This window comes from Styela clava, chromosome 13, assembly GCF_964204865.1.
Source record: "Styela clava chromosome 13, kaStyClav1.hap1.2, whole genome shotgun sequence".
NCBI lineage: Eukaryota > Metazoa > Chordata > Ascidiacea > Stolidobranchia > Styelidae > Styela > Styela clava.
In genome coordinates, this window is record NC_135262.1 from 14,020,787 (window position 1) to 14,045,158 (window position 24,372).

The window sequence follows — 24,372 nt, forward strand, 5'->3', positions numbered from 1 at the left end:
TACTGTTGTGTCGTGCCAGTAGATCTTTGCTACTCTCGTAGTGGTTCGGTCATCGCGAGTGAGAAATTACCATCATGCTAGTATTGTATGGTACTACTGTCGGGTAAGGTAGCTGCCATCGAGATAGTAATTTTATTTACTATTTTAAGGTAAAAAATATTACTACTGGTGGGTAGGTTTACTGCCGTCAAAAAAGTAGTATTTTTTACAGTTTTATAGTAATTTTTGCTACCATCAATCTCTGTAAATTTACTGAAAATACTGTTCATAATACTACTGATAGGGCTCGTAATTTTTTTTACATGGGGCCAGTACTTTTGCTGCCATTTTTTTTTAGTAAATTTGGGAAAAATTTTTTAACAGTGTACCCCTCTATGTGTTGCTCAAGTTACTTAATGTAACACTGTAAATCCATGCCAATAATGTGCACATTGTATGTGACACTACAAGACGTGTCACTACAGGACATTTTTCCACTTCGGAATAGCGGCATCTATCATCTCTTAAAATTCTGTTAATAAATCGTTATATGGGTGAAGAAATGTTCTACAGCACTGCAAACATTCAAACTTTATTAACTTAAATCCAGTGCGTCAATTCCATATGAAATAACTGTACCGCACAATCAAACACTTTGTGTCAGGAATCATCACAAAATATGTCAATTATACCAAAATTTCTACATTTCAGGCCATTTTTTATAAACCATCAAAAACCTGGGTGAAATTTTAAATTGTTCGATGAAATGAATGCAGTCCAATAAAATTCCAATGTCTTTTGATATCAAAAATAAAAAAAAAATTACTTTCACTGCACTTTTTAAAAAATTGATGGAATTCAACTTTTGCTTGGAATGGCCCATATGCAGTTAAGACAAAGTTGAAAATCTTCAGAAGCAATGTATCGATACAGCCAATATTCCAACTATGTTGATCGGCGCAATGAATATCGTTGTATATTTATTGTCAGTGTAGCAAGCTTAAATACGAGGTCTAAAGTTTGTCAACCAGAAGCTGCCTTTTGTCAAGAAGCAAAAACAGCCTTCTTGTCCCGGCTGATTCGCGTACCAATTTACGAGAGCAGACGCAAAGCCAATCTCGATTGAAAAGCGCTTTCTTCGTTGAATTAACTTTTCAGCTTTTGATAACGTTTCCTTTATTTGATCATACATGTCCGGATGTCCCAAGTTGATTCGAACATTGAAGCGGTTGTATCGTGCTCACTTGCAAAGTGCTCGTTTTGATCTAACTCGTATTCTCATATAGATCCGTTTACTACGCACCCAGTCTTTCATGCGTTTGAACTCTTTCATACTTCCCACCCTCAGTAGTCTGGAAGACTTTGCAAATGTGTCTCCTGCTTTACACACAACTAGGGCATCGGCAGAATTATGCCTTAACTTTCCATCTATTTCTTTTGTAAATTCAGTTGGTGGATTCCTAAAAAACCCATTTTCGTCTGTAAATTTGGTTACGAAGTATGTGGCTGCGGAGAGTAAAATTTTATTTTTTCGTTCAAACTGAAAATAAATAAAACACATTGTTTCGACATTGAATAACTACTTAAAAGACGACTAAATTCAATATTAATGTTTTGCCTCGCTATTTTTGAACTAATGTATTATTTTGAACACTCGAGTACAAAAATAGCACATTCCATTACAACATTAAAATATTGTGTAAGAAATATTGCAAATATTTAGCTAACAAACGTACTATAAACTTGCTATATTTGTACAAAACTTTCTAACGCATGGAAATAATAAATACACCAAATACACTAAGAAAATCATAAATATGTAAACATGCAGTAATGAATTAAAAATATTTATCATTAATTGAACTTGTGATCATTACGAAAATCATTTGTTTTAAAGGGGAAGTATTTTGTCGAAACAAACCCGAAGGCTTTAATCTCGGTTATATTAGGCCGCGAGCCGAGGCACTGAAAAACGCCTAGAAAGTGAGTTTCGTAGCGCACATCAGGTAACTACCTGAAAATGATTTTAAAATGTTCCTTAAAAATTTAGTAACAAATATTGCCTTGTTCCCACTTCCAAAAGTTGCACGTTTTACGGAAAAGACGCTTTTACTACAAGAAATATGTGCTACGATCTGTCCTATATTCTCTACATTTTCGGCACTGAACAATGACTTCTGCATGACGTAACAATTGAATTAAACCAGCTGTTAGCGAGCGGATGAATATTAGTTATTTCTGCTCGACCTTGCGCTGAGTTGGGCAGGCTTTCCATAGCCCTGTTTAGTTATTATTAGTTAAGTTATGCTAAGACGTTGTTGAAAAATGTATAAGTAAATTATTAAACACTTGTAGATCCTTACCACGGATATGGGCCGTGAGACGAAACCATGAAAACGCCCAGAAAATGAGTTTCGTAGCGCACATCTGGTAACTAAATAAATTCTTCAGTTTTGTGTGAAAACGAACATAATGAACGCATTACAGCTTGTTCCACAATCCTGGTGCGAAATTGAATATAAGAGGTTCCCGGAAATTCAATAACCATAAGTTTACAACGCATACATAAGAACTATGCAATTCGAGAGCCCTACAGCACACTAACACAAATGTATTCCTGTAATGTTTTGCCTGACCAAAATCGGACTTCCTCAGTCAATCATAATTTATTAGGTAGATTACGAAAAATATGGCATACATGTAACCAACAACAAAAAATACTTTAATTGTGTGACAGGAGTCGGGAGTGACCTCGAAAGCAGCGACACCAACAACGCTGATTCACATTTGAGAATAAATTTTATGTAATAACCACAAGCAGTTTACAACAAGAACAGCATAAAAAGCTACATCCATTTTATAGAAGCTATCAAGTATCAAACGTATTTATTTTTAAGCAATGAAGTCACAAATTAACATCGTGAGCACGAAAACACAAATAAATCAGTTATTTCTCACTTAGAAATTTACCGCAAAAGTCAAGAAAATTAAATGAATGTACAATATGTACATAACATAGTGAACAGAAATATTACAATTTACAATTAATCTTTTTTTAGTTTATGTGGTTATGTATTTGAACAAAGGCAATAATATTTCTAGAAACAGGACTACGACACTAACAAATGTCCGAAAAAAAAAAAAATGTATGATACTTATTAAATCAACTGTAATATCTAATTCACTTTCTTCTGAATTGTTTTCGAAATCCACTATCTCAAAAATCGACTTTTCCTCTATAGGTGTACTGTGATTTCTGCAGTCAATACAAAAACAAAAATCTGTGCAATTTAAGTTGATTTTGGCACACTTTCATAAATTATTTTGACTATTTTTCTTTGCAGTTTGCCAACTCAAGAACTGATTTGAGGGCCACATGCTTCGTCAGTGAATCATTGTTGGGTGGAGAGTATAATCCTTATGTTTGACAGTGTTAAATAGACGTGCCTGGTATCATTTACATTCTTCATATCCTCTTCAAATTCCTCAGCTTTATTTATTAATACCTCGTTGACCTCAAAAGATCTTCATAGTCGAGGGAAAAAAATGAATTGAAAATCTCAATGAAGTCTCCAACATGAATTTGATGGGCAGTTCCAATTGCAGAAAAGTGCTAAAGTATTTCAATATGAATAGCCCATCTAAGCTGTTTGCAACTATTATGATTCTCATATACCTTTAAGCTTCAAGACTTCTTGTTTAATCCATTTTATAGCACTGATAGCAGCAGGGATCAGAGCCTGCGTTAGGTCGGATTGGTGGAACGTTTTTGCCGTTTTCTTTTGTAGTACAGTATCTAAAATAAGGAAGAAAATAATATTTGGAGCAGCATGATTTTAAAAATACCCCTAAATACTAACTAATACCTTGAATACATAATGCATTTTATCTGATGTACTAAATGAGCGTATATATGCTCATTGCATGTTCTACAGTCCAGCACTGTTTGCATACCATTACTAGACTATATCTACACTAAATTTTGATATATCACAGTCTGAAATGTCCTATGACAGTATGAGTATAGACTATAGACTATATTTTGAAACATCAACTATTTGTCTACAACTTCATTTCTCACCTCTCAATCATTTCCAATGCTACCTTTCTTTCCACTCCGGCATAACTTATCATTCAGTCATTGCTTCCCAGGTTCTTGTCGACTCTATGAATTTAGATTTAGACCAACCGACATTAGTAAAATTGATTAAATTCTTCGCTTTCACACAACCGTGCATTACAGAAACAGCCATTCATTTCTATTTCCAAATATGCTGTGGCCTATATAGTAGTATAAGTCTGCTGAATAGTCAAGAAGAGTCATTAAATTGATCATAAACATTTCATGCAAGCCAGAAATACCGGTATCGTTGTTTGTGACATATTATTCTAGGTCTAGCCTTCCTTGGAGTTACCGCACCGTACCTATTTAACAACGTCTTATGAGCTAGTGCTCAACTAAAATTGCTATTTATGGCAAGGATATACAATTGTTTAATATCTTACCTATACTTTTCAACACCTCCTTAGAATAACTGGACTAATATTACCGGTAACTGAAAAAAACTATGGAAAGGCTACTCAACGCAAAAGCGAGCAGTTGAGTACATCTGATATTCATCCGACCACTGGGGATCCACCTACAGCTGACTAACTTGACTGTTACGTCGTGCAGAAGTCTGCGTTCATTGGCCCATGATACCGGAAAAGCAGAGAAAATAGGACAGATGGTAACACATATTTATTGTAGTAAAAGCGTCTTTTCTGTAAAACGTGCAACTTTTGGAAGTGGGAACAAGGCAATATTCGTTACTAAATTTCTAAGGAACATTTTAAAATCATTTCCAGGTAGTTACCTGATGTGCGCTACGAAACTGAAAGATAAATTGCCTCGGCTCGCGGCCTATATCGCGTGCGCTTCATTGCTTGCCCAGACACAATTGCACATTATTTCAATTTGAAAATCAGTAGCAGCAACGGCGCGATAAATATAATAGGGTACCGCAAAAATCAAAGCGATGGGAACTTGCGCAATTAGCGCAATCATGTTCAATGTATAAAGTCTTTCGAATCGAGGTCTAAAATTTGTCAAATAGAAACAATTGTCTGTATTTGAAAAGCACATCATATCTTTTTGCTCAGGAAGACCAGAAAACCATCCGATTTAAGACATGCCAAATTCAATCCTGACGCAAAAGCGTTTACCTTCTTTGATGAATTCCTCTGCATCGGCAAAACTTTGCTGAAGTTGACTAGCAATTGACGGATTCCCAGCTCTAATTTCAACGATAAACGATCGATGTTCAATATGTTGACAGCAGCCAATTCTACCTGCCCCAATATGCATTCTTATGTAAATTTGTTTAAGTTGTAGTTTGGTCTTCAGAGATTCAAGTTCGTTTAAAGTTTTTACTTTAAATGTTTTAGTGGGATTCGAAGTAGCAATTGCAAAATTTTCAAAGACATTAACGTCATCTGGATTGAAGCGCAAGTTGCCATCTTCCCCTTTGGTGAATCCTGCCGGAGGATTATCGTGAAATTCTTTTTCTTCTCTGAAAATCACAGACGGCTCTGATGATATCATTTCCAAGTTAATCATGGCTATTCAACTTTAATATTAGAGGTTCAGTTCGACGTATATGAATTTCACTAATGGTTGTAAAAGTTAAAAGTTCTGTTAGTTTTAGGATTTGTGAACAATTCAAAGCAAAGTATAGACAAGAAATTATAAAAAATTTTTTTACAAATTTCAAACGTTGAATGTTGTTTCAATTTTAAATAACAAAAATTGCAAACAAAGATATGTTACTAAAGCGATGAACACTAGTTCAATAAACGTTTTGGTGAAGTTTATTGCTATTAAATTTTCAGTACTTTACATCAGAGCAGTGAATTCGGCGGAAATTTAAAATCGATTCTGACTGCGACTTCGGGTTGAAAAATTTTGATTTTGAATCCAGATCCGAGCTCTAAAAAAATTAAAATTTGAACGCAAAAACTAGTAGCTTTTTTTCCCAGGCCTTCCAAAACGCCTAATAAACTGAACGATATTCAAGTTTTTGAAAAAACATTTTTTTAAAATCGTTTCTCGCCGCTAAGTAGCTGAAATTTCAATACAATCGACCCCCGGGGGCTCCGAATCCATTGAAAGCATGTCATACCCCGATTATATGGCCTTGAAATATACATACGTATATATGTATTTCTATTTTATCGATTTGGTCGACAACACGGGTTTATTTTTGCTGTATTTGGGCGACGGGAATTTTGGGGCGACATAATGCTGTAGCCCAAATAGTTTGGGCTTTATTTTCTCCAAGAATCCCTCAAGATAAAGGTCTGAAACTTTTCGCCATTTTCAACATTGCCCTCAACCATCACCACATAATGTTGGATAAGAAATTCGAGCAAAAAAACTCTGTTTTTTGCCGACAGTTTCTAGGCATAGCTATAACCCGTGTTGCTAGTTTTGCTAAATTGTGGCTACAAAAATAAATCATGATTTTCTCTTTTCTTACCCGGTTATCTTTTGGCCAGAATTAGAGGATTAACAGAAAAAATTTTTCGCTATCGTATTGTATTCCAATAATTCACCGGAAACTTATCTGGAACTTGGTACACTGTTATGGTAAATTTCACCTTAATAAAATTGCAAACTTGCAGACGGGACTTATTACGTCATATATAGTCTGAGTCCGCTTTGTCAGATACGATGGAGGGTTGATTTTATCAATCAAATTAATAATGAATTCAGTTTGTAGAAAGAATCGTGCTCGCTTTACCGTGCATAACATAGGTTTTCCATTTGTATTGGAAAAGAGGTCGATGGTTTGGTTGTCAGAAATGGAACACATGTCGCTTTGTAGTACAAACGCTCTAAAATACGGTATACAAAGACATAGTTTTGGATATAACCTTGGGTAGTCCTACCATACGTCCCGGTTTTGCCGGGACAGTCCCGGTTTGAACGCCTTTCCCGGTGTCCCGTCCCGGTTAGCAAAATGTCCCGGAATTTTACTTTAGTGAAATTTTCAAAATTAACTCTAACCTGACGCAAAATTATGAAATAATTCCGTCCCAAAAGGCATAACTTTGCTTTAAGTCGAGTCTTATTTTAATATCTTATTTTTTTAGCTTATTAGGTTGAGTGAAATATCACACATAGCTTGAGAAATCTTTTAGTTAGGGAATAATGAGTGACGTTTATTGCGTCATTATTCTATTGACTTCAATGAAACTACAGCAACTGCTGCATTAGAACAAATGTCTGATTTGTGACTTAGTGTTGCTTAAATTTACGTGCATTTTCCTTAAATAAAGTAATAAAAAATTTTATTCAATCTAAGTAGAATACTTTATTATGCAATATTAAAGCTTATAAATATAAATATGGAATAAAAATTTGCCAAGATCAGGCCTTCGGCCTTTCGTCCAGTTATTCCATTCATAGTTTTGAGTTTGTCCCGGATTATGCCCAAGAAATTATGGTAAGTCTAACCTTGGGTATCTCACTACCTCACTATGGGAGCTTCAGGAATATAAGCAGCATTCGAGGCAGTACCTTCCGAGGCGGCATAACAGGTTTCGCATTAGCGATAGTTTCTTCGTAATAGTGAATTCAATATTCTGGGATAGTATATATGGGCACTGTTTTGAATAGCCAGCTGGTTGCGTTCCCTAAATTCTCATTGGCAGGTCGGTGGAAAATAACCGGATTTTATGACAATTACTTATATATAATAACTTTATCATGTTGCTCTGTTGTGCGAGATAATAAATATAGTGAGTAGCATAATAATAGTTTTATTTAAACAACTAGACAATATATATATATATATTCCTAGTTCCTTTATTTAGTCGACAACGCGGGGTTATTTTGCTGTATTTGGGCATCGAAAATATTTGTCAACATTTTTCTGTCGCCCAAATAGTTTGTGCTTTACTTTCTTTATGAATCCCTTCAGCAAAGAGTCCGGAATTCAACTTTACTCTCAACAATCTACGACGTAATGTTTGCTATGAAATTCGAGCAAAAAAGCTCAACTGGACAATACTGTATATATATATTTTTAGTTTCTTTATTTGGTCGGCAACGCGAAGTTATTTTGCTGTATTTGGGCGTTGAAAATATTTGGGCAACATTTTGCATTTTTCCCACATAGTTTTGTGTTTCACTTTCTTTATAAATCCTTTCAGCAAAGAGTACAAATTTCAACTTTATTCTCAACCATCTACCACATAATAATGTTTTATTTGATATTCGAGCAAAGAAGCCGAAAGTATTTAAGCCTAGGTATCTTTCCTGTAGTTGATTTTGCTACATTGTGGCGACAAATATACATCATTATAAAATTGTTAAAATAGACCACATAAATTCTATTTATCAATGTTTATAAATACGAGCGTATAAACATATTTATCGTAAAATTTCCCGATATAATACTAAATCTTCGAGGTTTGAGGCTTTAATTCCACGTTGCCCCGTCATAAGAAAAGCATGGGCCTTTCCCCAGTCATCGATTTCCTCGTTTACTTCGTGACATTGGCCAGAAGGCAAAATCCAAAAAGCGACGTAGACAACGTTTTTACATTTAAGGGAGAGGGATTATGGGGGCGCGCATTTTCAATACGTCGATAATATCTTTGTCGAACAATTTTGCAACCAACCACCGTGTTTTTGTCTGTTAGATTGCTACGATGCGGTGCTTTGTTTATATTATGACGAGTTTTGTTCGAAATAACCGTCTTCTTTAATTATGTTATCAAAAAGGCAATCAGAAGCCCAACTTTTCACGCATGGCTGCGTATGACTAGTCTCGACGCAGCAGAAACGATTTTTAAGGTCGTTCGGTCCCAAATACGTCTTCCTAGTGTCATGCTTTGGTGGTTTGTATGGCTGACGGACAACTCGACTACACGGACAACTCACCAGAGACAACTAGACTACCTAGAGGCCTGGTGAGTTGTCCGTCTTTTGGCATTTTCTATGGTGGTGTTTTAGGTCTATAGAAATGCGTTTTTGATATTTTTAGTGCCCAAATGTTGAGAAAAATAAATAAATATGCTCTAGAAGGCATTTTTATTTGTATAGGTGGCTTTTTTGATCATGTTGTATGAATACAAATACAGTCTATAGACGAAATTGGAGTAACGTTAGCGAAGTTCGACTGTTGACTTATAGGACTGTGTTCGTTCGATTTTTTGAACTTTATTGGTATTAAAAGTTTTGAATGAGCACCTTTAAATATATTAAAGCCTTTATACTTCACAGTAACACTTAAATATTTATGAATGTGAGCTCAGTAGTCTATGATTGCAGTAGTCTGAACTCGCCTACGGCAGTCGCCCGACAGGCCGTCAACTCACCAGTCGAGCAAACGCTCTGCGACGTGACGTCATCGATGCTCGAGGTGAAGACAACTCGACTACCGAGCAACGAGAGGCAGGCAACTCACCAGCCGAGCTCTGCGATATCGATGCTCGAGGAGAAGACCTTGCTTTGCAAAACGCAGACTCAAGAGTTGCATAGCATTTACTTAGTGCTGACTGATATTAGTTGTAAGCCAACTCACCACCTGAGTAGTCTACCAGCCGACGGCTAGGTTCCATCTGCTGGGATACAACAATCGGGTTGGAGTTATGATGGGTGTCATGGGCCTGGTAGCAGTCCGGGTACTTCCACTCAAACGTTACGTCCTGTTTTTTTAATAGGCTGTACTGTTCCCTTGTCATTGCCACATCTGAATTATTAAAACACTTGCGATGAAACCAATTTCGACAGACGTCACAGATGAGTCCCTCCTGCTTCATGGTAACGTTGTCGTCACATTTTTGGAGTAATCATCTTGAATTCTTGCGTAGTTTTTGTGGAGTTAATACACCGTTAGTCGTCCTCGTTTCAGTATAAAACTGTGATGAAAACGACCTCGGCTAATGAGTATTTACGTTTGTAGGGGGGCAGGCCGGCGATAATGAGGCTTTAAACTCGGCGATAACCGAGCAGTAATCTCGGCGCGCGGCTTCATTATCACCGATCTGGTACCATATCTAATCTCCGTTCATGGATATCACTTCACTCAGGCCATCATGAAGAATGTGCGTCACAATAATTTGGCTCGCCTATACGGGTGAGTGGTTAACCATATTTATATATGTCTTTGTACATCTTTCACTTCTTTTGTATTAACATGTTTTTGTTTTAGGGACGCTGGAACAAGAGACCTGATCAAGCATGCCATGGCGCTGTGCTATATACCAGCTATGTTTATTACGTCCAAATTGAAATCACTGAACGAAAAGATGCTAACTCAAGATCTTCGCCGAATATTTTCAAAACACATGGCTATACAACAGTGTCTGGACTCCCAATGATTGGTCAGTATTCGACGTAGAAATAAGAACCAACAATCATGTGGAAGGTTGGCATCGCCATTTTAACAGTATAACTCGGAAAAATATGCCTTTTTACAGTTTAATCTCAACAATGTACGAGGTAAGTATAGGGATAGAGGCGGACGTTGTGGGGCGTGTCAACGGCAGGTATGCGGAAGCCAACGAGAGGGTGCAACGTGTCTGGGAACAGAACAAGGAAAGAGAGTTATCTGTGGACTCTCTTCTTCGAAGGTGTTCAAGGATCTACGGGCCGCAGTATTGCAAAGAGTAAGTATGTAACGCAGCAAATTTCCCATAACGTTTAGTATTCAAATAAAATTCATTATTCGTAACGAAAAGGAAAACAAAACCTTCCATCCATTAAATTCCCCCATAACGTTTAGTATTCAAATATCATATTAAATTCATTAATCGTAACAAAAAGTAAACATCTTCTATCCATTCTTCGGCCCAGTTTCTTTGCCAGGCGCAGCGACAGTGCCTATCTGTTCCTGGTTTTCTTCTGCAAAAAGAAATTCCAACTCTATGACTGAAACCTTGCCGTGGTGAGTTGGCTTACAACTAATATCAGTCGGCACTAAGTAAATGCTATGCAACTCTTGAGTTAGCATCTCTTATTGGACACGTAGTGGACATAACGATCGTTTCAATATTATGTTGTTGTTGTTCTTGTTCTTGTTATCCTTGTTGTTGTTCTTGTTCTTTGACACGTTTTTAAAAAGTCGCTTTTCTCTTCGAATACTGGACCAATTGCTTTGAAATTTTCAGTGGTTGAAGATAAAATTTTTCTCCAGAAGGCTATTACTTTTTTTTCGCTATGACGTCATCAAAATTATTGCCATTGGGTGGCGCTACGTGTCCATATATTTGAGCATAGCTCTCTTGTTTTACAAAGCAAGGTCTTCTCCTCAAGCATCAATATCGCAGAGCGATTGCTCGACTGGTGAGTTGCCTGCCTCTCGTTGCTCGGTAGTCAAGTTGTCTTCACCTCGAGCATCGATGACGTCACGTCGCAGAGCGTTTGCTCGACTGGTGAGTTGTCGGGCGACTGCAGACTACTGCAACCATAGACTACTGGATAGGATAGGATAGTATTTACATATTTATCCCGGGGGAGAGGAAAGCCGATAAGACGGCTTATCCATATGGCGAACCACGGCCTCTCGTCCGGTTACCATTCCAAGTCGGGTATGGGATTAGATTTACTGTATTGTTTGTTTTCGGAAGCATGGACTTGGTGGTGGAGGAAGCCGTAACCGACCAGCGGTTACGTGAACCACCCAACGACGGCGAGGAGTCCAGCAATCCTCTCGCACATAACCATCCCTGCATGGGATTCGAACCTGCGAACCCACGCAGAGTAGTTAGAGGTGCGGTGGCGAGCGTATTCCTAACGCTTAGCCCGTTGAGCCACACCGCCGCGCCTGAGCTCACATTCATAAATATTTAAGTGTTACTGTGAAGTATAAAGGTTTTAATATATTTAAAGGTGCTCATTCAAAACATTTAATACCAATAAAGTTCAAAAAATTAAACGAACACAGTCCTATAAGTCAACAGTCAAACTTCGCTAACGTTACTCCAATTTCGTCTGTAGACTGTATTCATACAACATGATCAAAATAAGCCACTTATACAAATAAAAATGCTTTCTAGAGCATATTTATGTGTTTTTCTCAACACTTGAGCACTAAAAATATCAAAAACGCATTTCTATAGACCTAAAACACCACCGAAGAAAATGCCAAAAGACGAACAACTCACCAGGCCTCTAGGTAGTCGAGTTGTCTCTGGTGAGTTGTCCGTGTAGTCGAGTTGTCCGCCTCCCGTTTGTATAGCTAACCCCTGATCGTAGAAAGTTAATTTGATGTTTAGCGTGTAGAATGAATGCCAATGCACCTACGGTGAAAAAAATCAACGGATTTTATAGTGGTTTGAATGAAATCGTCCGCAGACTGGCTGTACCACCCTGGTACTGTGGTAAACTAACAGCTAGTTTGGGGCAACATTCAATTTACTTACCAGACTATATCCAGATATTTATGCAGTCAACATACATAGCGGTACCGGTACCGTAACACCGGTTGCATTATAAGCGTTAAACATATCTTGTTTTAGCAGAGGTTAGATTAAAGAATTTTGTCGAATTTATTTACAATCCATAATACTGTAATATTGCTGACTGTGGTAGCTATGTCACTATCGGTACCTGATGCCTGATGGGGTAAACTATAGAAATACTTTGAAATACGGAGCAACAGCAGTATTTAGAATTCCTGTGACAAATTCACTACCGGTACCGGTATTATATCTGTATATTGAACATTGATATAGCTACGGTACTGACATAGTACCGGTACCGTACTGTAGTAGCATCATTCATTACAGCATTAGTAGGTCTGTAGGTACGGTAGCCTATTGTTCTAAAACAATTACCAGTATCTTGTTTGAAATAGCACTATCCCTGTATCCCAACTGGCAGACTGGTCACATTCCATTACTGTGGACTGTGGTTGGCTATAATATAATTTCAGATCAACTCCAATGTCAGAATGTGGCGAAAAGATTAAAAGATGATAATTCTTACTACAGTACTATGCCACAGGTTGAATGTAATTGAAAGTGATAACGTATGTCTACTTAATTTTGCTCTCTTTCCACTGCCTGACTGTTTTATCACAATATCATTTATAGCTAAGTACCGGTACCGGTACCGGTAGCCTATTTCTTTTTTAGCGTGTTAATAAAATAATTCATATTGACTATATACAGATATATATAAATATAACTGTTCCATTGTGCTTCGCAATCTCCAGAGTAAGATCAGTACTAGTTTTATTTGTTTGTGTGGACATTTCCAACTATTACAGTATTGCCCGTGACAGAAAATGGATGACTCTCTACTTGAAGTTGAAGGTGGTTATAATTTTTATAACATAATATAGTGTTAATATTTCCACCATTCGAATACCAATATCGCTTTATATACATCAGCAGTGTCCAACCCACGGCTCTCGAACCAGTCTCGTGCGGCTCTTTTCGCCTTGGTTATTTTATGGAAAAAATAAGTTGCAAACTACGATTTTTGATTAAACACATTATGAGTCATTGTGCATTCTTTTTTAACGTTGAAGATACGCTTTCATCCACTTTACAATGCAATTGTTCTTTATTAGGTCACAATTAAATTCTTTGTTGTGAGACGCACTCTCGTAATCGTAGTTCTGCGAGAAATTTGTTTGCGTTTGGGTAAATTAGTTTATGTCGTCGACGACTCATTTAATTCTGAGACGGTTAGTTTAAAATTCCTTCTAGCCTCAGATGAGGCTGCAACCGAGTTGAAGATAATCTACATTTTGATGAGGAAGACCAACTGCAATGCGCTTTAAATTATGGGAAGAGGCCATTGAGTTAGTGAGAAGCATGCCCATGGAAAAATACGCCAATGTTAAACGAGCCGCACATATGGTATTGTCAATGTTTGGATCAACATACGTCTGCGAATCTGTGTTTTCTACCATAGAAGACGTGAAATCAAAGCATTAATTCGTTATGATGAAAACCCATGTAAAAGAACTGCTTCGATTGACTACAACGACATATCATAATTCCCACTAAGTAGCATGCATAAAAATAAATGGCTTTCAAATTTATGTCATAATCATGTTGGTTAGTGATATTTAATAAAATAAACCAGCATTGTCGCACAGCTGAATATAGGTATATCTGATGTTCATGTATGTTTCGGTTTATAATGCGGCTCTTCGCGTTATCAAAATACGAAAATGCGGCTCTTCGTTTCTCGCTGGTTGGCCACCCCTGATATACATCTTGAGTATAGTTATTGCAAAAGTGATTTAATTCGTTGAATTTGATATTTTTTTTTTAATTTGCAATACAAAAGTTGCTTAATAGTGTGATGAAATATAGCTGAAGCCAAACCTTCAATTATCAGTTTCATTTATAAATGTATAGAGAGAAGATAGGGAGTTAGTCTTGTGCAACCCCAACTCAAAAGTTTCATTCATCATTGCCAGCAAGAATGCGGCCAAAATTGTTTAACAAACTGATCCTGTTTATATCTATAATTGACTGAATCATACGGGTTAATTTTTATATTTCACTCTTCAGATAGTCAACAAGAAACTCCTGTTCGACATGCAGTTCAGATCAGACACTACTCACACGATACAGGTATGTATTTTATCAATCCTCAATAATTCATTCCTTTCTGGAATAAATTTAATTTTTGTTTCCATGTTAAGATTCAGAAACTGAAGTTGCTGTTATCAGTGACTATGATAGTGAATTTGTGCCTCTGTCTTCCACATCTTCAAATTCGCCATATGATCTACTAATGGTCATTTCCGATAGATCAAGGAAAGGGAAATCCCGTAAGCAAAGAAATGAAGAATTGAAAAAAAAAAAAAAAAAGCCGAAGCGTCCTTGCTTATATTGTGGGAAACTACGAAGCCAGTTAACACATCATTTGAGAATGCGTCATAAACATGAGGAAAGGGTAAAATTGGCAATGTCTTTGCCAAAACATTTACAAGCCTTTGAATTTGAGAAAACGGAAAGGATGGTATGTTTGGGCATAATATGAAGATGTTGAAGGAAAAAAAAACCTTATTGTGTGAAAGAGGCCAGATGGAAGATGGAGTCAAAATATGTACTCAGTGTAAAGCTTTTGTGCGCAGGAGATATTTTTTTAGTCATTCAAAAAATTTTGGGAAAAAAAATGGTATACAGGGAACAAAGGGGTTAGCTGCAACATTGATTAATAATGATACAGATGGGTTGGAATTCACTGATTTGCTATCGAGGTTCAGCGGTGATAGGATTGGTAAATTCTGTCAGGAAAATGATGTAATTAAACTGATTGGAAGAAGCCAGTTCAATAAACATAAGCGAAAAAAAGACAAACTGGCTGAATCTCGAAAGGCAGTTATGTGTAAAATGCGTACACTTGCTAATCTATACTTCCATTTTATATCTTTTACAAATGATAAAACTCTGTCAATTGAAGAGATGTTTCGCAGGCAGAATTTCCCTGCTTTAGAAGAGGCTATACAATCAATGACAACCCATGAAGATGGAACACTTAAGGCTGGTCTTAAAGTGAGTGTAGGAAATTTGCTCAAATTGTCTGCGAAGGTCGTCAAGGGAAGTTATTTAATTGGTGATGATGATTCTAGCGCAGATTTAATCGACAAGTTTGTTGACGTACTTGAACTAAAATGGATCAGCATATTTGGCGATGCTGAGTATTTACTGCTTCAAAACCGCAACCATAAGCAAAGAGATCCTGGTAAATTACCAGACGAAGACGCTGTGAAAAAAATACGAAACTACACTGTAGATAAATTGCAACAGATTGTGAATAATTAGTATGATTTTTTTTGTCCAGAAACATTTGTATTTATTCGGGACCTCACAGTCTGTAGACTCACTCTTTTTAATGCTCGACGAGGGGGTGAGCCATGTAGACTCCAAATGAGTGATTGGTGTGATGCCAAAACGGAGAAATGGATTGACTCTTAAAGAGCCAAATATGTTAATGACGCTGAGAAAAAACTTCTTAGTACATTTAAAATAATGTACCAAGGAGGAAAAGGCACCAACCGTATGGTACCTGTTTTGGTGCCACCCGATTGTGATTCAGCATTAGATATGCTTGCAAACTCCGAAACTCGAAAGGATTCTGACATCAATATTCGAAACATGTTCCTTTTCCCAAAACAATCCCTAGATCATTGTAGCGGATGGCACAGTGTGAAAAATGTAGTTGATGCTGCTGGAGTAGATTCACATATCACAGCCACAGCAATGCGCCATCGAGCTTTAACTTTATATGCCAGCTTGGAAATACCGGAAGATCAACGCCTAGTGTTTTTTAAGCACATGGGACACACAGAAGATATCAATAAGAATGTATACCAGTGTCCACTCGGTATACAAGAGGTTACGAAAGTTGGGAGTTACTTTGCATCATTGGATGGCATGCAAGTCAAAGGTGAGAAATTTGGTATGTTATTATAATCATGGGTTGGTATTGATGAACCTTTTTAATTCAGGGACGGAAGAGCCAGACATAACAGGAGATTTAGAAGAAGGAAAGAGTGTAGAAGGAGAATCATCTGCGGTATCACAAACGCCGGGTGTTGAAGATGACAGTATGCCATCAGGATTGGGATTGAATACTGAATTTGAGATGTGTCATGGTAAGTATTTCTATCCAAGTCTTGAAAAGTGCACTAATATATGAAACTACGTATAAAAGCTAAATAGTGTAAATAGTTTGGTGTTGGGGCTAAATTTAAAAACTTAGACATGTAGAAAATCACTTAATGAGTGTGTCATTTATTTGGTTTCAGATATGCCAAGTACTTCAACTAAGCGCAGAAAACGACGATATGTTAGATGGTCGAGCAGTGACACTGCAGCTTCGTTAACTCATTTCAAGTCTTGTATTGAAGACACTTCTGGTGAAAATAATACCGGTAGCTTACCAGGTAAAGTTTACTTTTTGTCTGTTAATATCAGTCAGAAAATAGAAAGTTTGTTGGATGACGAGGACTTGAGCAGTTTACATTATTCTCAGACTAATGCGTTCTAAATTGCTATGCAGGTTACAAAGACATTGAAGAATTTCTCCAAAAGGAGAATATACTGTCAGGCGTTAAAGACAGGAAAAGTAAATTGAGAATAATTCATGCAAAGCTATTTAATGAGAGAAAGAAATTCAGAAAGGACTTTGGGAAAAGGCTTGCAAATTTAAATTAGACATCAGTGGCAGCAAATTTATCAGAAAAACAGCTGACAGCATTAGATTGCATCAAAAACAGATTTCTTTGCTCAAAATACAATATTGAGCAAATACATTTATTCTAATTAAAATACTGACAGCATTAACTTAATTAAAATGCTAACATAATTTTGGATTTGCCAGTAGAATTACAGAATGGATTATTCGAGGGGGAGGTTTATGTATTTAATTTCATAAATATACATTCATCATAATTTTTGTGGAACTTAGCTTTCTGTGAATAAAAACCTCTTCGATAGTTGTGAAAAACAAGTATCATGACTGAAAACAAAAAAGCGTTTTACACTCCATGATAGTGGTTCTCAAATTTTTTAAGATGAGCCCCCTTTTTAGAATTTTCAAGTTTTGCAACCCACCTTAAAAATAATTGTAGCTAAAATAAGCTATGAATAACAGATAGTAAGGCGTATGTATGTTTTATTCACAGCATGTGTGGATGGAACATATATATTCAAAATAAGGCGGGCAAATTCAAATCTCGCATATTTATTCAATTAAGCTTTATACCCCCCTCAAAAATTGTCAAAGACCGCCAATTCCCAACCCCCATCGTTTGAAAACCACTTCTCTATTATATTATGTTCCGGTGGAATACTTAAATTATATCGATTATGTAACATTTCTTAATTTAGTTTTATAATATTTTTGTAAAATCATGTCCAAACATCGGACCCGTGTCAGTAATTTTTTTTCATATCTTTATATGCGAATTTCGTTGACGAATTAACTTATGTGTGACGAGTTCTACTCGCTTACTTATTTTTATTAATAAATTTGTAATTTCATTTTATAGTATTTCTGTAAAATAATGTCCAAACATCGGACCTTTTTCAATATTTTTTCCATCTCTTTGTATGCGAATTCCGTTGACAAGTTAAATTGTTTGACGAGGTCTACTCGCTTACTTGTCCGTTTCATTTTGGCAATAAAATGCTTACAATGAAAAAATTGGTTGCATTGGAATCGAGGGTCGTTAGACATAACAGTCACTAAGTCGCAAGGTGCACCACAAACAACATGTGTCCTTTTGCCGTTATGGGTTGAGGAGTGAATGATCTTGCGGAACGATGTTCAAACATGCAAATTTACAGTGACAGCTAGGGCATACATTGCAAACCGATTGATTTTTTCTCGTTTATTACATTTGAATCATGGCTGGTACAATCCCAAAGGGTATCGGAGAATGTGGAGGTAAGGGCAATGATGGAGATTCTCGTTGCCTAAAAAGAATTCTATGGAATGTTACATTCAGCATCTTTATGCGTATGCGCGGAAAATGGCATTGTGGTGTCACATGCATTTGCTCATTTTAAATAATCCTCTGGAATGCTCAAACGATACTTTACCTGCAATGTCATACATAAGCGATTTTACAATTAATACTAACGTATTGTCGAGCAAGCCAATGCCAAAAATCTCTTTAGGTAACTTGCAGTCACAATTGTGGTGAAAGTATTATGCCAAAAAAGAAGACAGTTTCAGTGATAACAACTGAGATACAACTTGTTACTGAACTTGCATAAGACGCAAAAAATATGACATGTATATGTCGTCGATGCTGATATCGTGTTACAGGGGAGTATTCAGAAATTTTCGAGGGGGTTTCTGAAATTTATATTTGCCATGTTAAATCGAAACAACTAGCGGGCTCGACCAAACGCTGGAAAACGTGTGTTCTCATGGAGTCTCAGGGATATAAAAAGCTTTTCGACCTATGATAAATTGTTATGTATAATACAAAAAAAACACCATCTGGCTACGTCCTCGTTGTATTACTTCGTTTTTACATTCTGTTTTTTTTTCGTATATTTTTTTAGATATCTTTATCGTGGTAACTCACAATTGAAAGAATATGGAATAATAGGTGAGCGAGCGCGTGATATCCTTTTAACAATACCTCTCCATCGGAAATCTGTGCGCTTTTAACCTCGCTTGTGATTTTGTTAGCTTACGCGATTCTATAATTCATCTCATTTATTTTGTTTTCATCAATTATCTTATCGTCCATTATGCGGATTATGGGCCAGTTTATACACCGTAGGTCAATTAACCCATGCAGATGCCAAGTTATTTCTTTTTCCACGTGCATTCCCTTTGTTCTCCAGTTTTAATTACATAATTATGCAAACTCACGGTCATCACAACTAGAAATATTACATTAAATAGGAAAAGTTTATTGCCTTCCTAGGCCGGTCTATAGGACTTAATTCTGCGGGAATTTGAGTTTTCATACGTCACCAATTCCTCTTCTCGTTCCCGATATGTTAACTATATTTTTTTAAGGAAGGGGTAATAATTCAGTTGATGGTTTGATTTAATAGTATGAAGTACCAAAATACTAGGTATAGGTATATCCTGCTCATATAAATACTTTCAATTGCTAATACAATAAATTATCGCAAGACAACTTAATAATTATGGCGAAAATTGCGTTTGCGAGACCTCACCATCATAAATCGATATTTTCTAGTTCCTTTGCTTAGAAGTGGTGTAAAGCACGTGTAATGCACTCATTATAGTCAAATGTATTTGAATGCAACAAAAAAAAACGATATTGAAAGCATAAAATTGTGATAATCGATGAAACCCTAGTACCTTCAATACGCGTAACTAGTTTTCTAACCCCATTTATTTGCAAATTTCTAAATTCTCAATTTCTTTTCTAGAAATCCAATCTTATCGAGTAAAGTATCGTTGAATGCGTCTCTGAAATACCAATTGAATGGTATTAACATTTTTGGTTTTCATTGTTTATATCAAAAGTTATGACCAAAAAACGATGGAAAAAAATAAATTTCAAAATTTTTCAAAAACTATTCAACAAATTTTAATGATAATGACATTTTTAGCTTTCTTATGTCGAAATCTATCCGAATATACCAAAATTTTTAATCTAAATGCAACAGAACAAATTTTCTATTTTGAGGTCAAAGGTCAAATAGTTAATTGGAACCACTCCCTTAAAATATAAATACAAAATTCCCACATCGACTGATGCAAAAATTTTTAAGTTTGACTGAGAATTCCCTGATTTATATGTGTTTTAAGCTTAACTCACGACTTCCTAACTTTCAGCAATAAGTCATATATCAGACAATCCAATTTATGAAATTATGGAAGTTTTGTCATCTGTTATCTAGAATCCACTAAGAACAACTTTCAAATATCGCTATTGAAGCTATTTTCAGGTTACACTTCGGCCTACGTACATACACAATATATATATATATATATATACAGTATATACGCAAATACTTTTTATACTTTCGTGTGAGGGCATCGAGAATTGAAGATACAGGCAATCAACATCAGCAGCGGATGAATATCACATCGCTCAGCGAGCGATCAACTGTGACGCCAAAATAACAACATATCATGCTGTAAATATTGTCAGACGCCAAGCCTCAGCCACGCCCTAAAACATGCAAACCACTGTTCTTGGCTCTTTCAGCGTACAAATTGTAACCGGGGTTTAGTTTACCTTACAAGTAAAGCATTTAGCGGTAGCTGTGAACGATTTTAATGAGGGACAATGAGTAAATATTCAATGACTATATCTATTCCTTGCGGTGACGACCATATCCAATAATGTTCCTCATTCCCGCAAATAGGCTAAAAAAAAATAGTCTCTCGGAATTGGGCGACGACGATTGGGCCCCAACTCGACTATATTTTAAACAAACTGTATTACTTGCGTGAAATTTTGTCAAAACATTTCCCACTGAAAACCACCCAAATTAACGCTGTGAGTAGCTCACTATATGCCACAGAAAACGAGTGGCCCAAATGCAGCAAAAAATAATATGTAACCTCAATGCAGCAAATAGATATATATATATATATATACAGAAAATTTGAGCAATGCGAATAAAATATATTTCATTCAAACTAGTTCATTCAAATGTTACTGAATCAGGATATTTTATGTGGAACTGCCACAGATTTGTATCGTCACAACATGAATTGATTTTTTGCGTGTATCCTGTGCGTCCTCTGACTCAGAGAATCTTCACCCAAATTATAAACAGTTCATTTTGACGTAAAGTAAACATAGAAGGATAGAACAAAACAATAAGTAAGATTCTACTCAAGAACTATGAAATGAAAAAGGGCCTTGGGAGGCATAAAAGCAGCACAATAGAATATAGACTATAGCAGCATTCACATTGCAGCTATGTGAACAACAGTTCATTCTATTTTTGGTTGTTTCTTTGAAATAAACTTCTAATTTTTGATAATATAGTTGAGATGTTTTGAATGAGGCGTTTTAAAGAACCTTTGTTTGATACATATAATACAGATGAACTTTTATACAAAGCAAACCCATATACGAACAACACGTTTTCCTATTTGTTACAGGTAAATTAGAAAAATCACGAAGCGTTTATGGTCATAATGAGCATGATTTCAATTGTTGAATTACTCTTACTATTGTCATCAATTGCACTGATAACAAATGCAAGTCAGTTACAAAAAAACTGTATTTCAGAGGGCATGGAAATCGATGCTGGAAAGGTACGGTGAAGATGAAGATAACAACTCAAATTGAGACTAAATTATAGAAGTGTGTTGAACCCACTTGTTTTTGCTGATTTTAATGAAAAACATGACTCTTTAAGTTAATATTAAAGTAATTACTTCCAATCCGTTATTAGTCAAAACCATTTTTGTGTAACTAGTATTAAATTCTAATCAACCAATGCTAACATACACCGTGTTTCCCAAATATAAGACAGGGTCTTATTTTAATTTTCTTTCGATAAACAACACTAGGGCTTATATGGGAGGATGCCATTTTTCAAAAACAAAATTACGAAGTAGAAAATTACGAGATTTTCAAATATACAAAATATGAAACCCGATATCCATTTACTTAAAAATAACACGTCTTTAATAAGCAAAAAACTGCCATTATTCAAAATTGACCATATCATCATCCTCTGGAATGTCATGCCAGTCACTAGATTCATAAATTCCAATGAAGATTTTACTCATTGAACCTTTTCCTTTCTCACGCGTTTTAGTTTAACCATTTGAAACGTGTAAGAGAGATTTCTTGCCTTCGATTAGGTCAAAACAAATTTCACGCTATCGGCTAGATCGTATTTTAAGGGTAGGGCTTGGATTAAAATCATTTTTAAATTTGGGCTAGGTCCTATTTTCAGGCTATAGGACTTATTTTCGGGGAAACACCGTAATTTAGGTTTTTCCCATTTTGTAATTATCAAAAACTACGTGGTATTCTGGACTGATGAAATAACGTCTATGGTCTCTTGTGCCAGATTCACTAATATCACGTCTACAGAAACTGGATTCCAAGCTGTTTCAAAGGAAAATGGGTCCAGGTAAATATATGAAAACAAAAAGCAAAATCTACAGAGTATAAATGTGTTACAATAAGTAAAATATTGTTGAAAATAGCTAAAATTAAAAATAAACTATTTACCAATTATTTACTCGTCCAAGAGTTACGAGTCTATTGCCTCGGATCTGATAGCATACTAAAACCCTTTTACAGCGGCTAAGCTCATATGAGAGAATATTTACGCTTAATTTTGTGCTCGGTAAACTACTGTTAATATCGCTCTTAGCTCTACGTTGACGTTATCGCCTGATATGAGAGAAGCGATAGAACCTTCCAGCCGTGACGCAAAGTGCGGATGCTATGAATAGCGTGGATTTCAAAATCGCCTGTCAGACGTCTGAAAATGTCGACTCAGCTCAGACAGGAAATACGCCTTTATAATGACTTATTGTTGGTTTAGCATGTATTTTCAGTCATATATACTATCCCTGGCGCTGTGTTGTTTTGATAAATATGATTTCGACTGCTCCATAGTTGGCAGAAGTATGGAGATTTTTGTAGTTAAAAAAAACGTAAAATTAATGGTAATTTTAACGCATAGATGCGCGTATGGGATTGTTTACGCCGTTCTACGCGCATTTCCGTCGAAAAAATTTAATTTTTTTGCGTTGGTGGTGGTCAGTGCCAGTGATTTCCCTACACCCCCCCTATAGGGGGTGAACACCCCCCCTAAAATTTCAAACACCCCCCCTAATTTTGAGGTGCGATTCCACACTGAGGGGTTCTAAACCGCAGTCTGCGGGCCAATTACGGCCCGCGTGACGATTTAAAATGGCCCGCCGAACTTGAGTGAAATAGTTTAACCCTTCATGTGGTACCTTTTGAGTTTTAGATACCGTCTATTGTTACATGTATATCACAGTTTAAGCACGTTTATTTCGTAACAATTGAATTATTCCGGTATCTTATGTATACGTATGGGTATTAGGATTACACACTGCAGTATTTTAGATATCAGCCGTATATTAAGAAAGCTTAAAGATGTCACAAATCGAAAACTAGGCACTGAAAACAGACTTTTTTTAGATGAATGACAGCGTTGTTTATTTCTTTATTGAAGAGAATCAAACTTCAGCGATTTGTCTTCTTACCAACAAAATATTTCAGTTCTGAAGGAATACAACATTATGCGACATTACGATCAGTTGACGAGCTTATTCCAAAATTTAATTCATACAAAAGTCAAACAAACATGTTCAAAAAAATTAGAAATGTGTAACAAAACAAGCCATAAGTAGCCATTCATACAATGCCAGATGAGCAAGTAACTTCATTAGTCACTATCAGTTGCAACTTGCAAATTACTTGTTGAAACGTAGTAGTATATATTTACGGTTGAAAGCCGTGCTTGTTATCTATTCCCCGGGAATTCTATCAGCTAAATATTATAATTATTGATTTCATTACATAACAAACTGCGATGTTAGGTGTATCTAAAATCAAGCTTAGAGCCTATTTTGGTGCCTATTTCTCAAAATTTTCTCAGGGCGCTTGATCGCGCCCTGAACCCCAGCCGTGTCGTCCCGCACTTTTCCTCGCTCCCCTTTTCTGGCCCTACAATTACATTCTGCTGTGGATTTTGGCTCGCGTCAATCAACTTGGGGGCCCCCCATGTAGCCTACATCGTTTCTTAGATACATACCATTTTTTTTAAGAATACAAATAGCCTAGTTTTATATCTAACAGCAAATTATTTACCACCCCCTAAATTTTGAAACACCCCCCCTAAAAAGAAAAGCTGGGGAACATACTGGTCTGTGCAGTAATAATAAGAGCTGTGACGTCATCAAAATCAGTAATTTTAGCC

At 36.3% G+C, this 24,372-nt stretch overlaps 2 protein-coding genes and 1 long non-coding RNA gene across 4 annotated transcripts; 1 reads left to right on the forward strand and 2 right to left on the reverse strand.

Annotated features, from left to right (window-relative positions):
* Window positions 1-361: 361 nt before the first annotated feature.
* Window positions 362-5,578, reverse strand: LOC144431250 (uncharacterized). 2 transcript variants are annotated; one of them, XM_078119105.1, is made up of 2 exons: window positions 5,185-5,578; window positions 362-1,439 (listed from the first exon to the last, which is right to left on the reverse strand). In XM_078119105.1, exons 1-2 carry the CDS (start codon window positions 5,576-5,578, stop codon window positions 1,408-1,410), a joined length of 426 nt encoding a protein of 141 aa, XP_077975231.1. In that variant the 3' UTR covers window positions 362-1,407. The 2 variants fall into 2 exon arrangements, with proteins under 2 accessions (XP_077975231.1, XP_077975232.1); XM_078119106.1 differs by having other exon boundaries at window positions 362-1,519.
* LOC144431251 (uncharacterized) lies at window positions 2,627-4,256 on the reverse strand. The gene is made up of 2 exons (XR_013479884.1): window positions 4,061-4,256; window positions 2,627-3,775 (listed from the first exon to the last, which is right to left on the reverse strand). It is a non-coding gene; the product is annotated as an uncharacterized LOC144431251 (long non-coding RNA).
* A 6,223-nt stretch (window positions 5,579-11,801) lies between the features above and the next one.
* LOC120333198 (uncharacterized) lies at window positions 11,802-18,121 on the forward strand. Its single transcript, XM_078119104.1, has 5 exons — window positions 11,802-13,287; window positions 14,503-14,565; window positions 14,637-16,387; window positions 16,449-16,595; window positions 16,749-18,121. Exons 3-5 carry the CDS (start codon window positions 15,970-15,972, stop codon window positions 16,988-16,990), a joined length of 807 nt encoding a protein of 268 aa, XP_077975230.1. The 5' UTR covers window positions 11,802-13,287; window positions 14,503-14,565; window positions 14,637-15,969; the 3' UTR covers window positions 16,991-18,121.
* The last annotated feature ends 6,251 nt before the right edge of the window (window positions 18,122-24,372 follow it).